General features: G+C 53.0%; 4 protein-coding genes across 4 annotated transcripts; 3 read left to right on the top strand and 1 right to left on the bottom strand.

Moving 5' to 3' along the window:
- Window positions 1–1,791: 1,791 nt before the first annotated feature.
- On the top strand, window positions 1,792–4,144 carry M406DRAFT_245744 (uncharacterized protein; the record flags this gene model as incomplete). Its single annotated transcript, XM_040916352.1, has 2 exons — window positions 1,792–1,952; window positions 2,062–4,144. The coding sequence occupies 2 exons, from the start codon at window positions 1,792–1,794 to the stop codon at window positions 4,142–4,144; spliced, it is 2,244 nt and encodes a 747-aa protein (XP_040781765.1).
- Window positions 4,145–4,278: 134 nt separating this feature from the next.
- On the bottom strand, window positions 4,279–4,653 carry M406DRAFT_54048 (uncharacterized protein). Its single transcript, XM_040924532.1, has one exon. It carries the CDS (start codon window positions 4,615–4,617, stop codon window positions 4,399–4,401), a length of 219 nt encoding a protein of 72 aa, XP_040781766.1. The 5' UTR covers window positions 4,618–4,653; the 3' UTR covers window positions 4,279–4,398.
- Window positions 4,654–6,507: 1,854 nt separating this feature from the next.
- On the top strand, window positions 6,508–7,686 carry M406DRAFT_285577 (amidohydrolase 2; the record flags this gene model as incomplete). Its single annotated transcript, XM_040918625.1, has 1 exon — window positions 6,508–7,686. The coding sequence occupies one exon, from the start codon at window positions 6,508–6,510 to the stop codon at window positions 7,519–7,521; it is 1,014 nt and encodes a 337-aa protein (XP_040781767.1). The 3' UTR covers window positions 7,522–7,686.
- Window positions 7,687–12,620: 4,934 nt separating this feature from the next.
- On the top strand, window positions 12,621–13,600 carry M406DRAFT_320516 (uncharacterized protein). The gene has a single exon (XM_040919402.1). The coding sequence runs from the start codon at window positions 12,795–12,797 to the stop codon at window positions 13,020–13,022; it is 228 nt and encodes a 75-aa protein (XP_040781768.1). The 5' UTR covers window positions 12,621–12,794; the 3' UTR covers window positions 13,023–13,600.
- Window positions 13,601–14,341: the final 741 nt, after the last annotated feature.

Raw genomic sequence — 14,341 nt, forward strand, 5'->3', positions numbered from 1 at the left:
CGACGGTCAAGGATAGGTGGCCTCTTGAATGAGAGAGTGGGAGAGAGACTGGGAGGGACTGAGAGAGGCATTAGCACAAGCATCTCGCGGTCAGAGCCTGGCAGTATATTAACTACGACATCACCTGCTTCGATTTATATTGTGATCATACATCCGCATGCAGGGCGAAGTAGGGATCATCGCCAGCATGTGCCTCTTCTCCCGAGACTACCACAAAAGGGTTTGAGACATTCACTCGACGGGCGGAGCGGGTGCAGTAGTACCACAGTCTGGTAACTGTACTCCATATCCTGAACCGTACTACTGCATAGTACAGCCTCACAGGGCCTGAGAGCCCCCTGTACCCCTCTCCTGCCGTCGCGTGTCAGGTGCCTCTACCTGGACTTGCCAGACAGCAGAGTTGCCCTAGCACGCCTATAGGTAGGTTCCGGCTTCTTGAACCCATCTGCCCTCTTCCTTAGCCCCGCCTAACTATGTCTATCTAGGTATCTACAGCCCGCAGTTCTTCGTCTTCGTTCCAACGGGCCGAGACATCTATCCTTCTGCCTCTCCAATTCTGTCCTCCCTTGCAAAAAAAGAGTTATTGGTTCTGATTTCTCTGCCGCCTCTACTCGACATTTGATTCAGGTCCTAGATTCGCTATTCGTTCCTATACGGCTCGCCCCGTCCGCGTTGTCTCGATCATTTCCTCTTCGGTCACCTTCGACACAGACTCTGCCGCTTTCCCCCCACCACCCATATTAAAGCATAGCGCCTATCACTCTTCGTGTCGCCGGTAGTTGAACGCTCAGACGCTTTTGATCACAACGCAGCTAAGCTGTATCCAGCCACACCGACGACCCTGGTACCTGGCACCCAGAAGCTCTAGCTTTTGATACCCGCGACGGCTCTTCTCTTCCGCGTCTCCCTCCCGTCCGAGCTTCAACAACGGGGGCCCACAAGTCTTGCCTATTCTTTTGTCTGGCCGGTCCATCTCCTCCTACTCGGCGTTACCTCGTGTCGACCAACCACAAGGGGGCGTCACGCCAGCTTTTGTCTGTTCTCTCGAGGACCGTCACACTCCACCGGCCTTGCCACCCCCACCATCGATCTCTCTCCCTCTCGCTTTCTCTCCACCCGCTTGCGTCGGTCATCTTCAGCGAGGGTGTGTTTATACGGGGGGGAAGCTCTTGAATCTTTGTCCTCCTCTTTTGTCAGTACTATGGTATTGCCATGACATAACGGCACAGGCCGACCAACCGGACTTACAAGCAGATTCCGGATACAACTGCCGTCCTGAGTGTTACGTCTCTAGCCGCCTACGGCCAGCCTGTGTTGCACCGGCTTGCACACAGCAGGCTGCCTAAAATTTGCTGCAGCTGCTCCCCCCTCTCGAGGCAGTACTTTATTAAACCCCTGGTCCTCCCCCGGCATCTGGACCAAAGAGCCTCGCTCGTGGGAACTCTCCGCCGTCTCCACATATCTGTGTGCTGCTGGTCATTGCATCGCTTCGCATCCCAGCGCCGCGTCCCCACCGGCTCGACGAGGGTTTTGATTTGGTTGCAGCCCTAGCAAGCCTTCAAAAATATCGATCCGTCCCTTTTGAGGAGGGGACCGCCCTAATCTTCTCTCGGGTGCCTTTTCTTACAAACTTTACGACCACAATCCCCGACCTTACCGACGTCCTATCGTCCTGAGGGCTCTTGTCAGCCTTCCCTCCTGCTTTGGCCTGCTGACCTGACGCTGCAGCCTGGCTGGAATGGCAATTGCGCGCCGTAGTGCCTCGTCGTTTCCCGACTCATCCCTTTCACCATGGCACCCGAACTAACAAGTCATCGGCGGACCGGCGCGCCGTCCCCTGCGCCAACCGTTGACTCCTCGACCTCATCTTCCACCCTATCACACGATGCTCAGAGGCAGAGACGACCCAGGACAAGCAAGCCAAAGGTCAAGACAGGTTGCAGTAACTGCAAGTTAGTAGCTTCCCGGCGTCCTTCTTCACACGTGTCGTAGTTGTTACCATACATACCGCAGACAGACAGCGCTGATATATGTATTTTTTTTTTTTTGATTTGCTCATAGGCAGCGGAGGATCAAATGCGACGAGAAACGGCCGGCCTGCTCGAACTGTGTGCGTTCAAAGAAGAACTGCTCCGGCTATCCACCTCCATCAAGAAGCGCACGGCCGTTCGAGGAAATACCAATCCTCCCCAGACCGAGACCTACGGACGGCTCGGCAGCAACCGCCCCACAAACTATTCGGCCTACCCAGTCCATACAGCTTCCCCCCCGACGTGTCGCCAAACAACAGCGACGGAACACGCCACCTCAGGAAAGGCCTTTCGCGCAGCAGCAGCACCAGCTGCATCACCAGCAGCAACAACAGCAGCACCACCAGCACCACCAGCAACAGCAGCAACAGCAAAATGCCATTACCCTCTACAGACCGACGACATTCCCCTTCGCTCAACAGGAAGGCCTCTATTTTCAGTTGTTTCAGTCCCACACTGCGAGCGAGCTGTCGGGCTACTTTGACTCGGTATTCTGGTCACGCCTGGTCCTGCAGGAATGCCATTCTGCAGTAGCAATCCGTCATGCCGTGGTGGCACTGGGCGCGCTATACAAGACTCTAGAAAAGAATTCCGAATCACCTCCCACTTCGCCACGGCCTGGTGTCGACTATGTTGACAGTGCATATCGTCATTGGGAGGTGGCGGTAAGATCATATTCCAGCGCGTGCACATCACTGGTCGGTGTCGCCGGTTCAGACAACAGCGCAAACAGGACGCGGCTCATGGCCAGTGTCTTGCTGGCCTGTTTTGACTCGTTTATTGGTGACCACAAGCAGGCGATCAAGCAGATTCAGACCGGCCTGAGCCTTCTGGAACAGTTGCGCGCACAGAGACGCCGCGCATTCATGGCACATCCAGAAGAGCCCGTGGAAGACGAGATTATCCAGATGTTCACACGACTGGCGATCCAGGCAAAGTCGTATGATATGGCCTTCCACTTTCCTAAGCCATATGTCGTACGGCTGATCCAGCCATCGACGGACCCGTCTTCCCCCCAGTCCGATGGAGGGTCCCCTGTGTCCCTGCATCAAGACCCGATTCCTGATCGCTTCGCATCCCTGCACGAGGCGCGAATCGCCTGGGACACGCTCTGTGAGAGGATGTTCAGATTCACCGAAACCCTCTTCTCCACCGCAAGCCAAAACGGACCCATGGGCATCTTGCCCGCTACTTTGCACCAGTACGGTCTAGGATTTCGGGGCCAGATTGAGTCCTGGTCCCAGGCGTTTGACCACATCCTCACCACGAGGTCTGCACCTGGCGTGATCAGCCAAGAGAAGGCCGCGATAGCGGTCCTCAAGATGTCCCAGCTGATGGGACAAGTGCTCTTCTCGATGACGTTCAGCGACAGCGAAGGCCATTTCGACAAGTTTGAGCCTCAGTTCCAGAAGATCGTTGACCTTGGACGCGAGGTTGTGGGCGATCAAGAACGTCGGGCGGCTGAAAAACGGTGTCCTGATCCCCGAACATGCCGACATTTCACGAAGCATGTGGCAGATATCTTTGGTGGACATGAGTATACGGCAACTCACATCAAGCCCAGCTTCAGCGCAGATATGGGGATCGTCCCGCCACTCTACGTCGTGGCGACAAAATGCCGCAACCCGCTCATCAGGCGACAGGCGATCCAGCTGCTCAGGAGCAGCTCGAGGAGGGAGGCCATGTGGGATAGCGAGCTCACAGCGCGCATCGGCTCCTGGATTATGGACATCGAGGAAGAAGAAGACCTGGAGGCATTGACTCCAGGCCGCAGCTCGCTAGGCTCATTCTCAGATGCGAGCGGCCGGTCTCCGCTCACTGCTTATACGAGCGGTGGCAGCCCTCGGCCCCATTCTAGTTATTCAAACGGCTCCGTCGAATTCGGCAACAACCTAGGGCCCGGTGGCAATGCGAAGTGGGATGCCCGACGAGGATCCACCGTCAGCCAGGCCAATAGAGTACAGCAAAAGGTTGTCCCCCACGACAAGCGGGTCATGGTCATGGCGGTCGAGTTCAACCTGCGGGAGCATAACGCAGTTCTGCAGTGCGGAAGTAGAGGCATCACTGCCGGAACCCCGGATCTGAAGACCCGTGTGACGCAAATCACATGGTGATCACTGGACCTCCACCTGGCTTGTGTCTTCATGTTTCTTTTCTTTCTTCCTCTCTCCCTCTCTCTTTTTCCCTTGTGTGGGCAAACACACTAGGTACCACGTCTTCTTTCAAGGTATACCCCAGTCACGGGGTGAGGGGGGGGGGGGGGGGATATTATACATATATCTAAAACGGAGAATTTTGGGAATCAATGTGGCATGGGAAAAGACTTTAAATCGTGGGCATATTCCAGGAAGGTTTGGGACCACTCGCTTTACAAGATTTGTATGCCAATCATGCGCGCGCGCACGCAGCCTGGCTGGTTTTTGGGGTCGAGGGAAATAGTCTGACTTTCTCTGCGAGGAACAGGCTGGAGCAAGAGGCCGTCGGTCTTTAGAATGCAAAGAGGCAAGCGAGGGGGGTGGGCAAGGAAATGAATGCATGTACTGACTGGGCGAGCAGTGCTCAGGGTTCCCTTTTCAGCTGGATACATGGTAATGATATTCTAATCGCCTGTCAGCCTTGAACAATGCGTGTCTCTCTTCCTCTTATCTTTTTACTTGAAGTGCATTGGTAGAGCTTCTCCGGGCTGTTGGCGTCGACCTGAGGTCTCAAACGATGAGATGTGTGCATAAGGTACTCATGCCAACCCGCGGTTGACTGATGCAGCAGGCCGAGGCGATGGAGACTCTGTTGTCTTCACAAATGAAGCTGCCAGCAAAGCATACGCCCCGCCTCCCACTCAAGCAGGCCCCCGGTCCTGCTTTCATCTTCCCATCTACACCCTATCCCCTGTCGTCATTCATATTCGTGGCACATAGCTTGCTGATATTTCAAATTATTCCTTGATGTACCTTTCTTCTTCTTAAATCTCCCCAGGCCCCATTATACCATTTATGTGCACAAGCAACCACCTCTTCACAAGCTAAAAGGAGGCAAAACCACCAAAACTGAGAAGGAAAATTATGAATAATTTACCGGGAGAAGGGGCAAAGAAAGAAGAAAAAAAAACCAAATCTCGCCTTCTCGCTTCCTTTTTCAGCTCTGCGATTTCGGGTGGAGGCGAGCTGGGGGGAGGGAGGGGTGGAAGGCGGCCTGGCTCCGCTCTGTTTCATAGTTATTCCCTGTGATGACCATCATCATCCTCGTTGTCGTCGTCATCATCGTCATTGTGCCGTAGCACCTTCCACCTCAGGAGAGAAAGAAAAGCAATGATTTGGTGTGTGGACGAGGGGTCTAGTGGCTGCCGGCTCATGGTCAGTCCGAGATGGGGCACTGTGGAAAGAGTACATGGATGCAGGACATGACCAGAACTGGGAGGGAAAATTCTTTGGGAAGACGGCATGCGGGCGTGCGTGCTTCAGCCAGTATAGATCTGAGTTCGTTGTGGATGTGATAAGTACATGAAGACTGCACACAGCGGGGTGCCTTTGTGAATGATGATCTCGTAGTTGGTGGGTTCTGGTATCTAGTTATCTAATTGTGTTCCAAGACCCCAAACATAAATAATCCCTCGAGTCAGTTGATAGAAAATGCCACCACCTGCTCTACTAATATTACGACTTTGTGCCCAGTCTTAGAATATCCGGTTTGGATGCTCCTGGTTTGAGAGTTCCCTGTTTGCGCCAGTTCCCGACGTCATGCTCTTTTCGAAGTCGTAATAGAACTTACTTGGTCCTTGCAGAAGCACATCTCTGACCTAGGCAGCTCAATTCTACCTGGAAGGTGAAACAGAATGATTCTGGAATATGATTTGTTTTTACCCTTTACTTTTTGATAATTTGTACGTGGCAGCTGTGTCTTGTCCTGCTTCTGTCAAAAGACATCATCGTCTACTAATATGACTAAGAAGAAGCATAGTTTCTACATGATTGCAATAATGAATGGGAGCTATGTTTTGACTGAGATAATTACTTGGACTAATTTCAGGTTGATTCTTCGAGAGGATTCATCTAATTGCCGTGCTGATTTGCTTACTCTGCTAAATTGCTGCATGCTTTTCAAAGCGTTGAGACCCACCTCGTCGGACAATGGATATAATCATGGCCGGAACAGGCCTTATAGGATCCGGGGCAGAAACATGCCAGAAATTGCCTATTACGGTAGTAATCCGGGCCGGAGGACAACCCGTGCACGGAGCTAAGACACGGTCAGTTCGGAGCAAACGAGGGAAATCAACGACGTAGGTTGAGGATATATGCATTATATAAATACGTCCCAGGCTTTCAAGACATGCTATTCACTCTTCTCTTCAACGCTCCAAACAAAAGAACAAATGCTGCGAAGGCTCCTCCCTCCAAAGCTCTTCCGTCCAAGAGCACCATTGACCTTTTCCCATCATCAATTACAACAACAACAAGCACTCGGCAACAAGATCAAGACAATGTCGTCCACCACCACCACCACCACCAGCCCCACCCAACGCCCCATCATCACCCTCGAGGAACACTTCCTCTCCAAAGCAGCGACCAAACACCCGCACCCTCGCAACGCCGACTTCAAAGCCATGCCCGACCTGTTTGACCGCTTCACCGAGCTGGGCCCCAAGCGCCTCCAGGACATGGACCAAGGCCAGGTCACGATGCAGGTCATCTCGCACGGGCCGGGCGACCTCACCGCGGCACAGTGCCGAGCGTGCAACGACCAGCTGGCCGAGGCCGTCCGCGCACACCCGGGCCGGTTCGCAGGGTTCGCCGAGCTGCCGATGGACGAGCCCGACGAGGCGGCGCGGGAGCTCCGGCGGACGTGCGGGCCCGACGCCGGGGTGCGGTTCGTGGGCGCCCTGGTGGACAGCCACACCGAGTCCGGGCTCTACTACGACGGCCCTGCCTTCGACGTCCTGTGGGCCGCCGCCGCGGAGCTCGACGTCCCCATCTACCTCCACCCGACGTGGCCGTCGGCGCAGCTCACAGAGGCCTACCGCTCCCCGGCCCTGCCCGACGCCGTCACCACGTCCATCCTGGCGTTCGGCTTCGGCTGGCACAGCGACGTCGCCGTGCACGTGTTGCGCCTGTACGCAGCGGGCGTCTTTGACCGGTTTCCCGGGCTCAAGATCGTCATCGGCCACATGGGCGAGATGATCCCCTTTATGCTGCAGCGCATCCAGCGCACGTCGGCGCGGTGGGGCCGGGCGAGGTCGTTCCGCGAGGTCTGGGATAGCAACCTCTGGCTGACGACGAGCGGGAACTGGGCGCTGGACCCGCTGGCGTGTATCCTGCGGAATACGAAGCGCGATCGGATCATGTATAGCGTGGACTACCCTTTTGCCAGGAGCCCGGATGGGCTGAAGTGGTTGCAGGAGCTGGAAGAGAGCGGTATGGTCAGCGAGGAAGAGCTGGAGGGCATTCGCTGGAAGAATGCCGCCCGGTTGCTCAAGGTAGATGTGGGCAAGTTGTAGGTCGGTATGCAAAGCTTAAGTGACAGTAGTATGACAGGTATGTAAGTGAACAATCAGAGCTCTCCCCTCTCCATGCAAACGAGATTGTATTTGGGGTCTGTCGGAATATGGCAAGCAGCTCGAGGTATCAACAGGTAGTTGAAGATCATCATGCTGTTAGCTGTCTACATGAACCATGTCTAGACAGGGAAAAGGAAAGGTTAAAGCAGGTATCGAAAGTACTAGCATCGTGAAGTGTGGTGGACTGACAGGCTGGGCAGAATCGAGTTGACTTCACTTTGTGGAAGGCTGCTCACAGTGATTATTGCTCCATTAGATGTCAACGACGTGCTATCAACAGTGTTTGGTAGCAACATGAGCGATCCGTAGTGATAGAGCGAATATGGCATTGCTCCCACCTCTTCTTATATCAGTATATGGACATTGATTGCCTCGATCTCCATGCTCCAACTCCTGACACAAACCTACAAGCGATGTAGGTGACTAGCCTGAGAAAGGAGAGAAGCAACTTGAGAGAGGCACACCAAAAGGGCTGGTTGGATTCAGTTATCCTCATCACTTTGCTACAATCATAAGCCATTTTTCGGAGTGGGAGAAAAAGCCGCCAAGGCAAAAATGCCTTGCCCTCCCCCTTTTCCCTCCCCTTTCCACAGCCTCTTTCCCGGTCGTCCAGAAGAAAGTAGCCCAACCTCCTGTACAGAAAACTAATAATAACAACCACCTAAAAAGCCAAAGACCCCGGATGTACCAGGAAAGACGACTCGATGAGGTGACCGGCACTTCACTAGCCAGTATGCCATTGAGAACCATTTCCTCACTCTGCTTTTTTCGCATGCTGGCTTCTCTTCCCTCTTGTGCGTACTTCGTATCGACAGTCAGTAGCGGGGAAAAAGAGAAGGAAGGAAGAGAAGAAGGGGAGGGGAGGGGGGCGAATGACGTAGGCCGCGAGAGCTGTGGCTATTTCGACCGACTTTTATTCTGACGTGGACAGTGTTCATAGACGATAGGTCTGATGCCGTTGGATGGTTTCCTAGTGATGCAGGTGAACGGAGACTCCGTATTAGGCGACCACCACGAAGGAAGATCATCCTCATGCAACTACGTCAGTACACATTGTCCGTAGGCAGAAGAAGCACCACAAGGTTCATTTTACGGAGAGAGTTTCCACAGTACGAGTTGGGTAGAAGGTACACAGACATCTTTGATTTGCCATTCGTAAAGATGCCGCAAGGCCTTTGAGCGAGTAATATAGCATGAAAAGTATAATAAATTGTACGCTACGGCTCTGGGGGCAAGAAATGGTCGATTTTCTGATGTTCTCTCGCCAACCCTCTGATAGTATTTTGAAAGTATCTGTCAAATGTCATCTGGATATAGGCCAACTCTCAAAAAGGTTGTGCATGCGCTTGCGCACAAGAACCAAAAGGACAGAAAATGGTGGATATTCTGAGACGACGTCAGACGCCGGGGTTGAGGTTTCGCTACTAACTGCGACAGCACATTTGTCCGAGAACGCACTCTCGACCGTCGTCATCCTGCCTTAACCTCGATGATCTATCTCCCGCTACGACTTCTGGCGGAAGATCGAAAGCAAAGGAGGTGGACGTCATTACTCACAAGGATTTGAAGAGACCTAGAATGTAGGACGAAATAGAAAGAGAAACAAAAAAAAAAAAAAAAAAAAAAAAAAACCAGAAAAGGAGGAAGGAAAGAAAGGGGTCAGGGGTTGGAGGCACGGGTTCGTGTTTTTTTATTGCTGACCTTTTGATCAAACGTCTTGTCCATAGCAAAAACGCCCCTAGTAAATACGAGGGCTTCCTACTGGGCTGAAGCCAAATCGAATGGTATGGTTCATACAGCATATCATTCGCGAAAGGCGCATCCATACCAATGAGAGCTGATTGCCAGATGGCAACCTCTAAAGAGCAACGTTGCCACGTAAAATAATGGTTAGAGGTTTGCGTCGCCCAAAGACTGGTCTCAAGCGGGGAAAACAGACTCTGAGGGGATTAATCTCTCAAGCTAGAGAATTGCCCCCAGAACCGCCCGATTTGTCAATAGCCCGAAAAGCCATGGCGGGGAATGATGCGGCGGAGGGGAGAGGATCCGGGTGGCGAACATGGGATTTTCAGAAATCCCATCATCAATTGCCTCACTTGAGAGATGGCGGCGGCATCCAAGATTTATCGAGGGGCGCAGGCGGGGTTTGAATCAAGGTGTTTCAGGAGCCTTCAGCTGCTTAGCCAGACTGTGTAGATGGTCTTTGAAACGAGCAAGCCTGCTACAAGATGGCACACCACTGGCGAGGCTGCGATCTCGAGAATAGACCCATAAGCCAGAGATCGAGAGTTCTAGCAACGTCATCGCCTAGTAGGGGACAACCCAGCCCTTTCAGCCTTGTGGACCACGGAGAGAGGAGCAAAAGAGTCGTCTTTGGAAGAGCGATGATTTCTCCTGGGGGGGGGGGCCTCGGTGGTGTTGGATTGTGCAGTGTGTGTGGCACGGGACGGCTCAGATACATAGATGACGGTGTGTTTGTGTCAACACACACCTCGTCAGGGCTTGCCGCGCTTCGACCGCTAGCATTTGATTCATATGGACTATGGCCCTGGTAAGACATTGGAACCGATGCGACTGTGGGATGAAGCTTACCTTTGGGTCTCTCCTGCAGGGTCCTTCGTGCATCTAGTGGGTTCAAGACCCCCGATGTAATTGTGTGTCTAATGTCAGGCAGGATCTGCGCAGCTTCATACTATCGACAAGCTTGTTGATAATCATCTCACGGACCTGGTCAAAATCGTCATGAGCATGCGTAGTTTCAGTAGCACAGGGTGCCAGTGGGTGCCAGTTCGAACTCCGTCACTCCTTCCACTGTCGTGATGTATTGTAGCGACGACGACGTCAAAACCACTGCGGTAGGGTCAGAAACTGATACCCTGAAGGGCTGCTCGACGTCAGGCCTGACGTCTTCTAAGCCGGGGGATGGGACAACGGGGAGGTATTGTTTTTGGGTATTTGGCCACAGGGGGGAGAAGAAGCGAGCACTTACGCAGGTATCATGAGTGGGATGGGGAAGGGAAGGATTGAGGCGAAAACAGAAACCCCTGGCTGGAAGGGACCCTACGTGCAGACGAGGCCAGGGCAAGGGGGCGCCTTCCTCTGGCCCCATCCCCCCCCCCCCGGATTATAACATCCGACCCACTATAATTAGCGAATCAGCAGAAGTACAGACAGGAAGCTCCAGTATGACGTAACGAACTACCCTGGAGCCAAAACGGTGGCGCCCGATTGACGTCTGTCGTTTAGTTTCTGACCTCACTTGTGCCTGGTACAGCTAAGCGAACATTACATGTCTGTCTTCATTCTTTTGTTACACATCGCCTAAGCCCCATTTTTCTATCCAAGCGGATTTTGATACCTCGTCAGAGGTAGTCAGGTATCCACCCCAAGTGTACTATGTACAATGTGTCGTGCATGTTTGGCTCAGTTATGCAAGTGCCAGTCTCGTCATGTCTGACAAAGGGGAGGGATGCTCTTTTTGGGAGCGGTTCGCTCGCTCGCCCTTGTCTCGCACCCCTGGACATGAGTGTGTGTCCATAGGGGATCTACGGGTATGGGTATAGCGTCTGTATATTTCCGACGATCTTCACGATACCTTCGCGGTCTAGATCTTTTTGGATCCAGACTGCCGAGTCAGTTCACTGGGGCCTCAATCTTGGGCAGTTCTTACCAGAAAGTTCGTTGTCGGTATGGAAATCCAAGGAGATTTCCATCACCCATCCAGTATCCCCCACTGCCAAGTCTGCCAAGTTTTGGTCGTTACAGGGCGCACAACAAGCAGATGGGAACATCACCCACCCCGAGAGTTGACTCTTTCTCTCATGAGGCGCGCTGCTTGTGGTGTTGACCACGGAGAGAGGTGTTCCCGAGTGTTATGATACAGAGTTCTCTCAACACCTCATGCGGGTATCAACCTACGTTGGCCATTCAGGGTCGAGGCAGACGACGATCCAAGAGGGGAATTACACTCTAGTACAGTACTACCGACAAGCGGGGGTGTGCTCGAGCAGTAGCTCGTCTGCACCAATGCGGAAGGCCGTTCCTTGTCGACAAGAAGCGTCCAGCCAATGACATCATGTGAAAACGAGAATCGTTTCTGCGGGTGGCCATGTCGATCTCGAGGCATTTTGGGCGTGGGTGGTAGTGATGGGGCTGGTGCCGTTTTGCCTTTGTGCCCTTCCCCTTCACGTATCACTCACCGAAAAGATATATCCTCAGGAGGGGAGAAGAACTACGAGGCCTGGTTGTGGGACGCTGAGATGTCCTCGCCCTTCTCTCACATTCGATCCCTGGGTTAACATGAGCTGAAAAGGTCTCTCTCACTTGTGTGGCGGCACGACACAAAAAGATTTTGTGCCATTGATTGTTGGAAGGGGGGTACAAAGGACCCTTGGGGAGGCGACGGGGGGGGCCTTCCGCAGCTGTGGCCAATAGATGGACATGAGACCATGACCCAGGGCCCTCATCACTGATTTTCAGGGTCCCCTCTCTCTCATCCCCCCGGTGGCCATTGTCCTTTTCCCAGCAAGACCCTTGGAACGGCCGTGCACATCAGACCCTTTGCCGTCCTAGCGTTGCTGCGAGGATGTTGGCCCAGCCCATGTACGCTTTGCCAAAGCTGCATCACGCCGACCACTCTCGAGCCGGGAGCGGACACGGCTACATCACCCAGTCCTGCAGGGTGGCGGCGATCACCATCCCACCCGCCGCACCTTTACGCCATACCCTGCCCCTAGTGCGTGAGGCACCTTCACGCATACGGCAAAACTGAGGCGAGGATCCTGTAGGCAACCTGCAGACCAGAGGCGGGTGACGGGAGAGGTAGGAGCGCTAACAGGTCTTGGCCCACAACCATGATGAAGGGTTCTCAGGGTCCAGGACGTACAGTCGTCACACAAGGTTCTACCCAGCTCTCTCTCGCGTCACCTCTGCCTTTCATACCTCTGGCAGAAGTCAGCCTGCTCATTTTAAGTTTATAAAGACCCAGGAAGTCCACAACATCTTTCCTGTTCTGGAGTTTGCTCTTCATCTTCATCGGAATCACAACACCTCAGCAAACAGCCTTGCATCCAAAACCTCATCAAACTACTTCAACCTTTTTCTCCTTCACAACCAATTTGTCTGTTCTCGACTGACAAATCCCTCGACACTTTCCCAACACACTTTCCCACAACACACGCCACAAAATCTATATGCCTCTCTTCGCCGACAGCATGTCGTCCTCTCAGGATTCTTTTTCCATCTCTCACTCGCCACCACCACCATCAGACCTTGGTTCCTACATGCGCTCCATGCACCAGCACACCAAGAGACAAATTGAAGCCATGTCGCGCTCTCAAGAGCGCCGATCACGCAACACGGGCTCTCGCGGAACCCCATCAATGCCCAACGGTGTGGGTCACTCGAGTTCCTCCAACACGGACGAGTACCTGCACTCTTGAACTCAATCAGCCCACCAAGTGTATCAAACAAATCATTTATTTGTTACGGCTTCGGCCGGCAACGGCGGCACTGTAACAACAACACCTCTACACCAACTCGGAACATGAAAACAACAAATCCACACACATGAAGCATACGCATGATGAAAGGTAGACGGGATACCGCCAACCCCGCCTGCCCATCATTTTCAGAGTTTGGGAAAGCATATGAACATCCCACACCATCAAGCCCTCCGATGGGGCAACGAGTGGGGTAAGCTGCTTCTGCTTCATGCTCGGCAGTGGTGCTACTACTACTATTCACTATCGCTCCCCTGACTACGACAGGGGCCCAAGAGAGGCTCCTCTCCACAGCGCTGGGGAAGTAGGTGTAGAGGGTGCAAGCAGGGTTGACTCATGATGTGTACTTTTTAAGAGAGAAGCGAAAAATCATGGTTACGAAGTGTTTCTATCATTGCGAGGAAGGAGTCTAGGCTTGTGAAATTAGTTGGGGCATGGCATCTGGATACATATACGGTTACAGATGTGGAAGCGTATCTACACGCTTTTCGTGACGAATTTACTTCTGTATCACTTTCAATGAACGTTCCTCACTATGCTTGTGATATGTTTTGGTTGTGGATCTGTTCACGGTGATATAGGATTGGATCAAATATACTTTCGTGTATACTGCATATGTGATGTATGACACTACACAAATCCAACATACACAACATTGGAGAGGTCCTCTCAACCAGCTTCTTCGGGAGCACTTGCGAGGTCTGGGGGGAAGTGAAGCTTTCGTGACTTGAGACCTGTTGGAAAGGATGTAACGACAGCAACGAGTCCTTGGAAGAACTGAGTCAGGCCAGGAGACAGGGAGGGAGGGGGGCGACGAAAGCAGGATTTTGTGGTGGGACAGTTGGGCGCGGGACCACTGCCATGGTTGTCACCCAACAGGTTTTGTGTAGCTACCTCAAGAGACGTACTCTTGGTACCATAGTACTGTACAGTAGCAGCGGGACTACGCAGGGATTGCGTGAGCGGGTGGTATGTAGTACTACGATAAGTAGGTACAGTAAATCACCTGTGAGAAGGCCTGCCATGTCACTTTGTTTGAAATCCATAGATGTCTCTTATACATATAAGTATAAGGCGCTTATCGAGTCTTTCTTCACTTACTGTATGTGATGAGTAGTGGTTTGAGACTGCCCAGCGCGGTCCCGTCTTTGGCATGAGAATTGATTTTCCGAGGTGAGATCTGATGTCTGGACGCTCCGCCCCTCCCGGCCCGCCTGGATGTATCACATCCAACCTCTCAAGGCAGGGGTGGAGAACAA

The sequence above is a fragment of the Cryphonectria parasitica genome (assembly GCF_011745365.1).
Source record: "Cryphonectria parasitica EP155 unplaced genomic scaffold M406scaffold_1, whole genome shotgun sequence".
In the NCBI taxonomy this organism is placed as follows: Eukaryota; Fungi; Ascomycota; class Sordariomycetes; order Diaporthales; family Cryphonectriaceae; genus Cryphonectria; species Cryphonectria parasitica.

Excerpts from the sequence above, each read along its gene's own strand:
- M406DRAFT_54048 (XM_040924532.1), bottom strand. The coding sequence starts at position 4,617 with ATGTATCCAGCTGAAAAGGGAACCCTGAGCACTGCTCGCCCAGTCAGT.
- M406DRAFT_320516 (XM_040919402.1), top strand. The coding sequence starts at position 12,795 with ATGTCGTCCTCTCAGGATTCTTTTTCCATCTCTCACTCGCCACCACCA.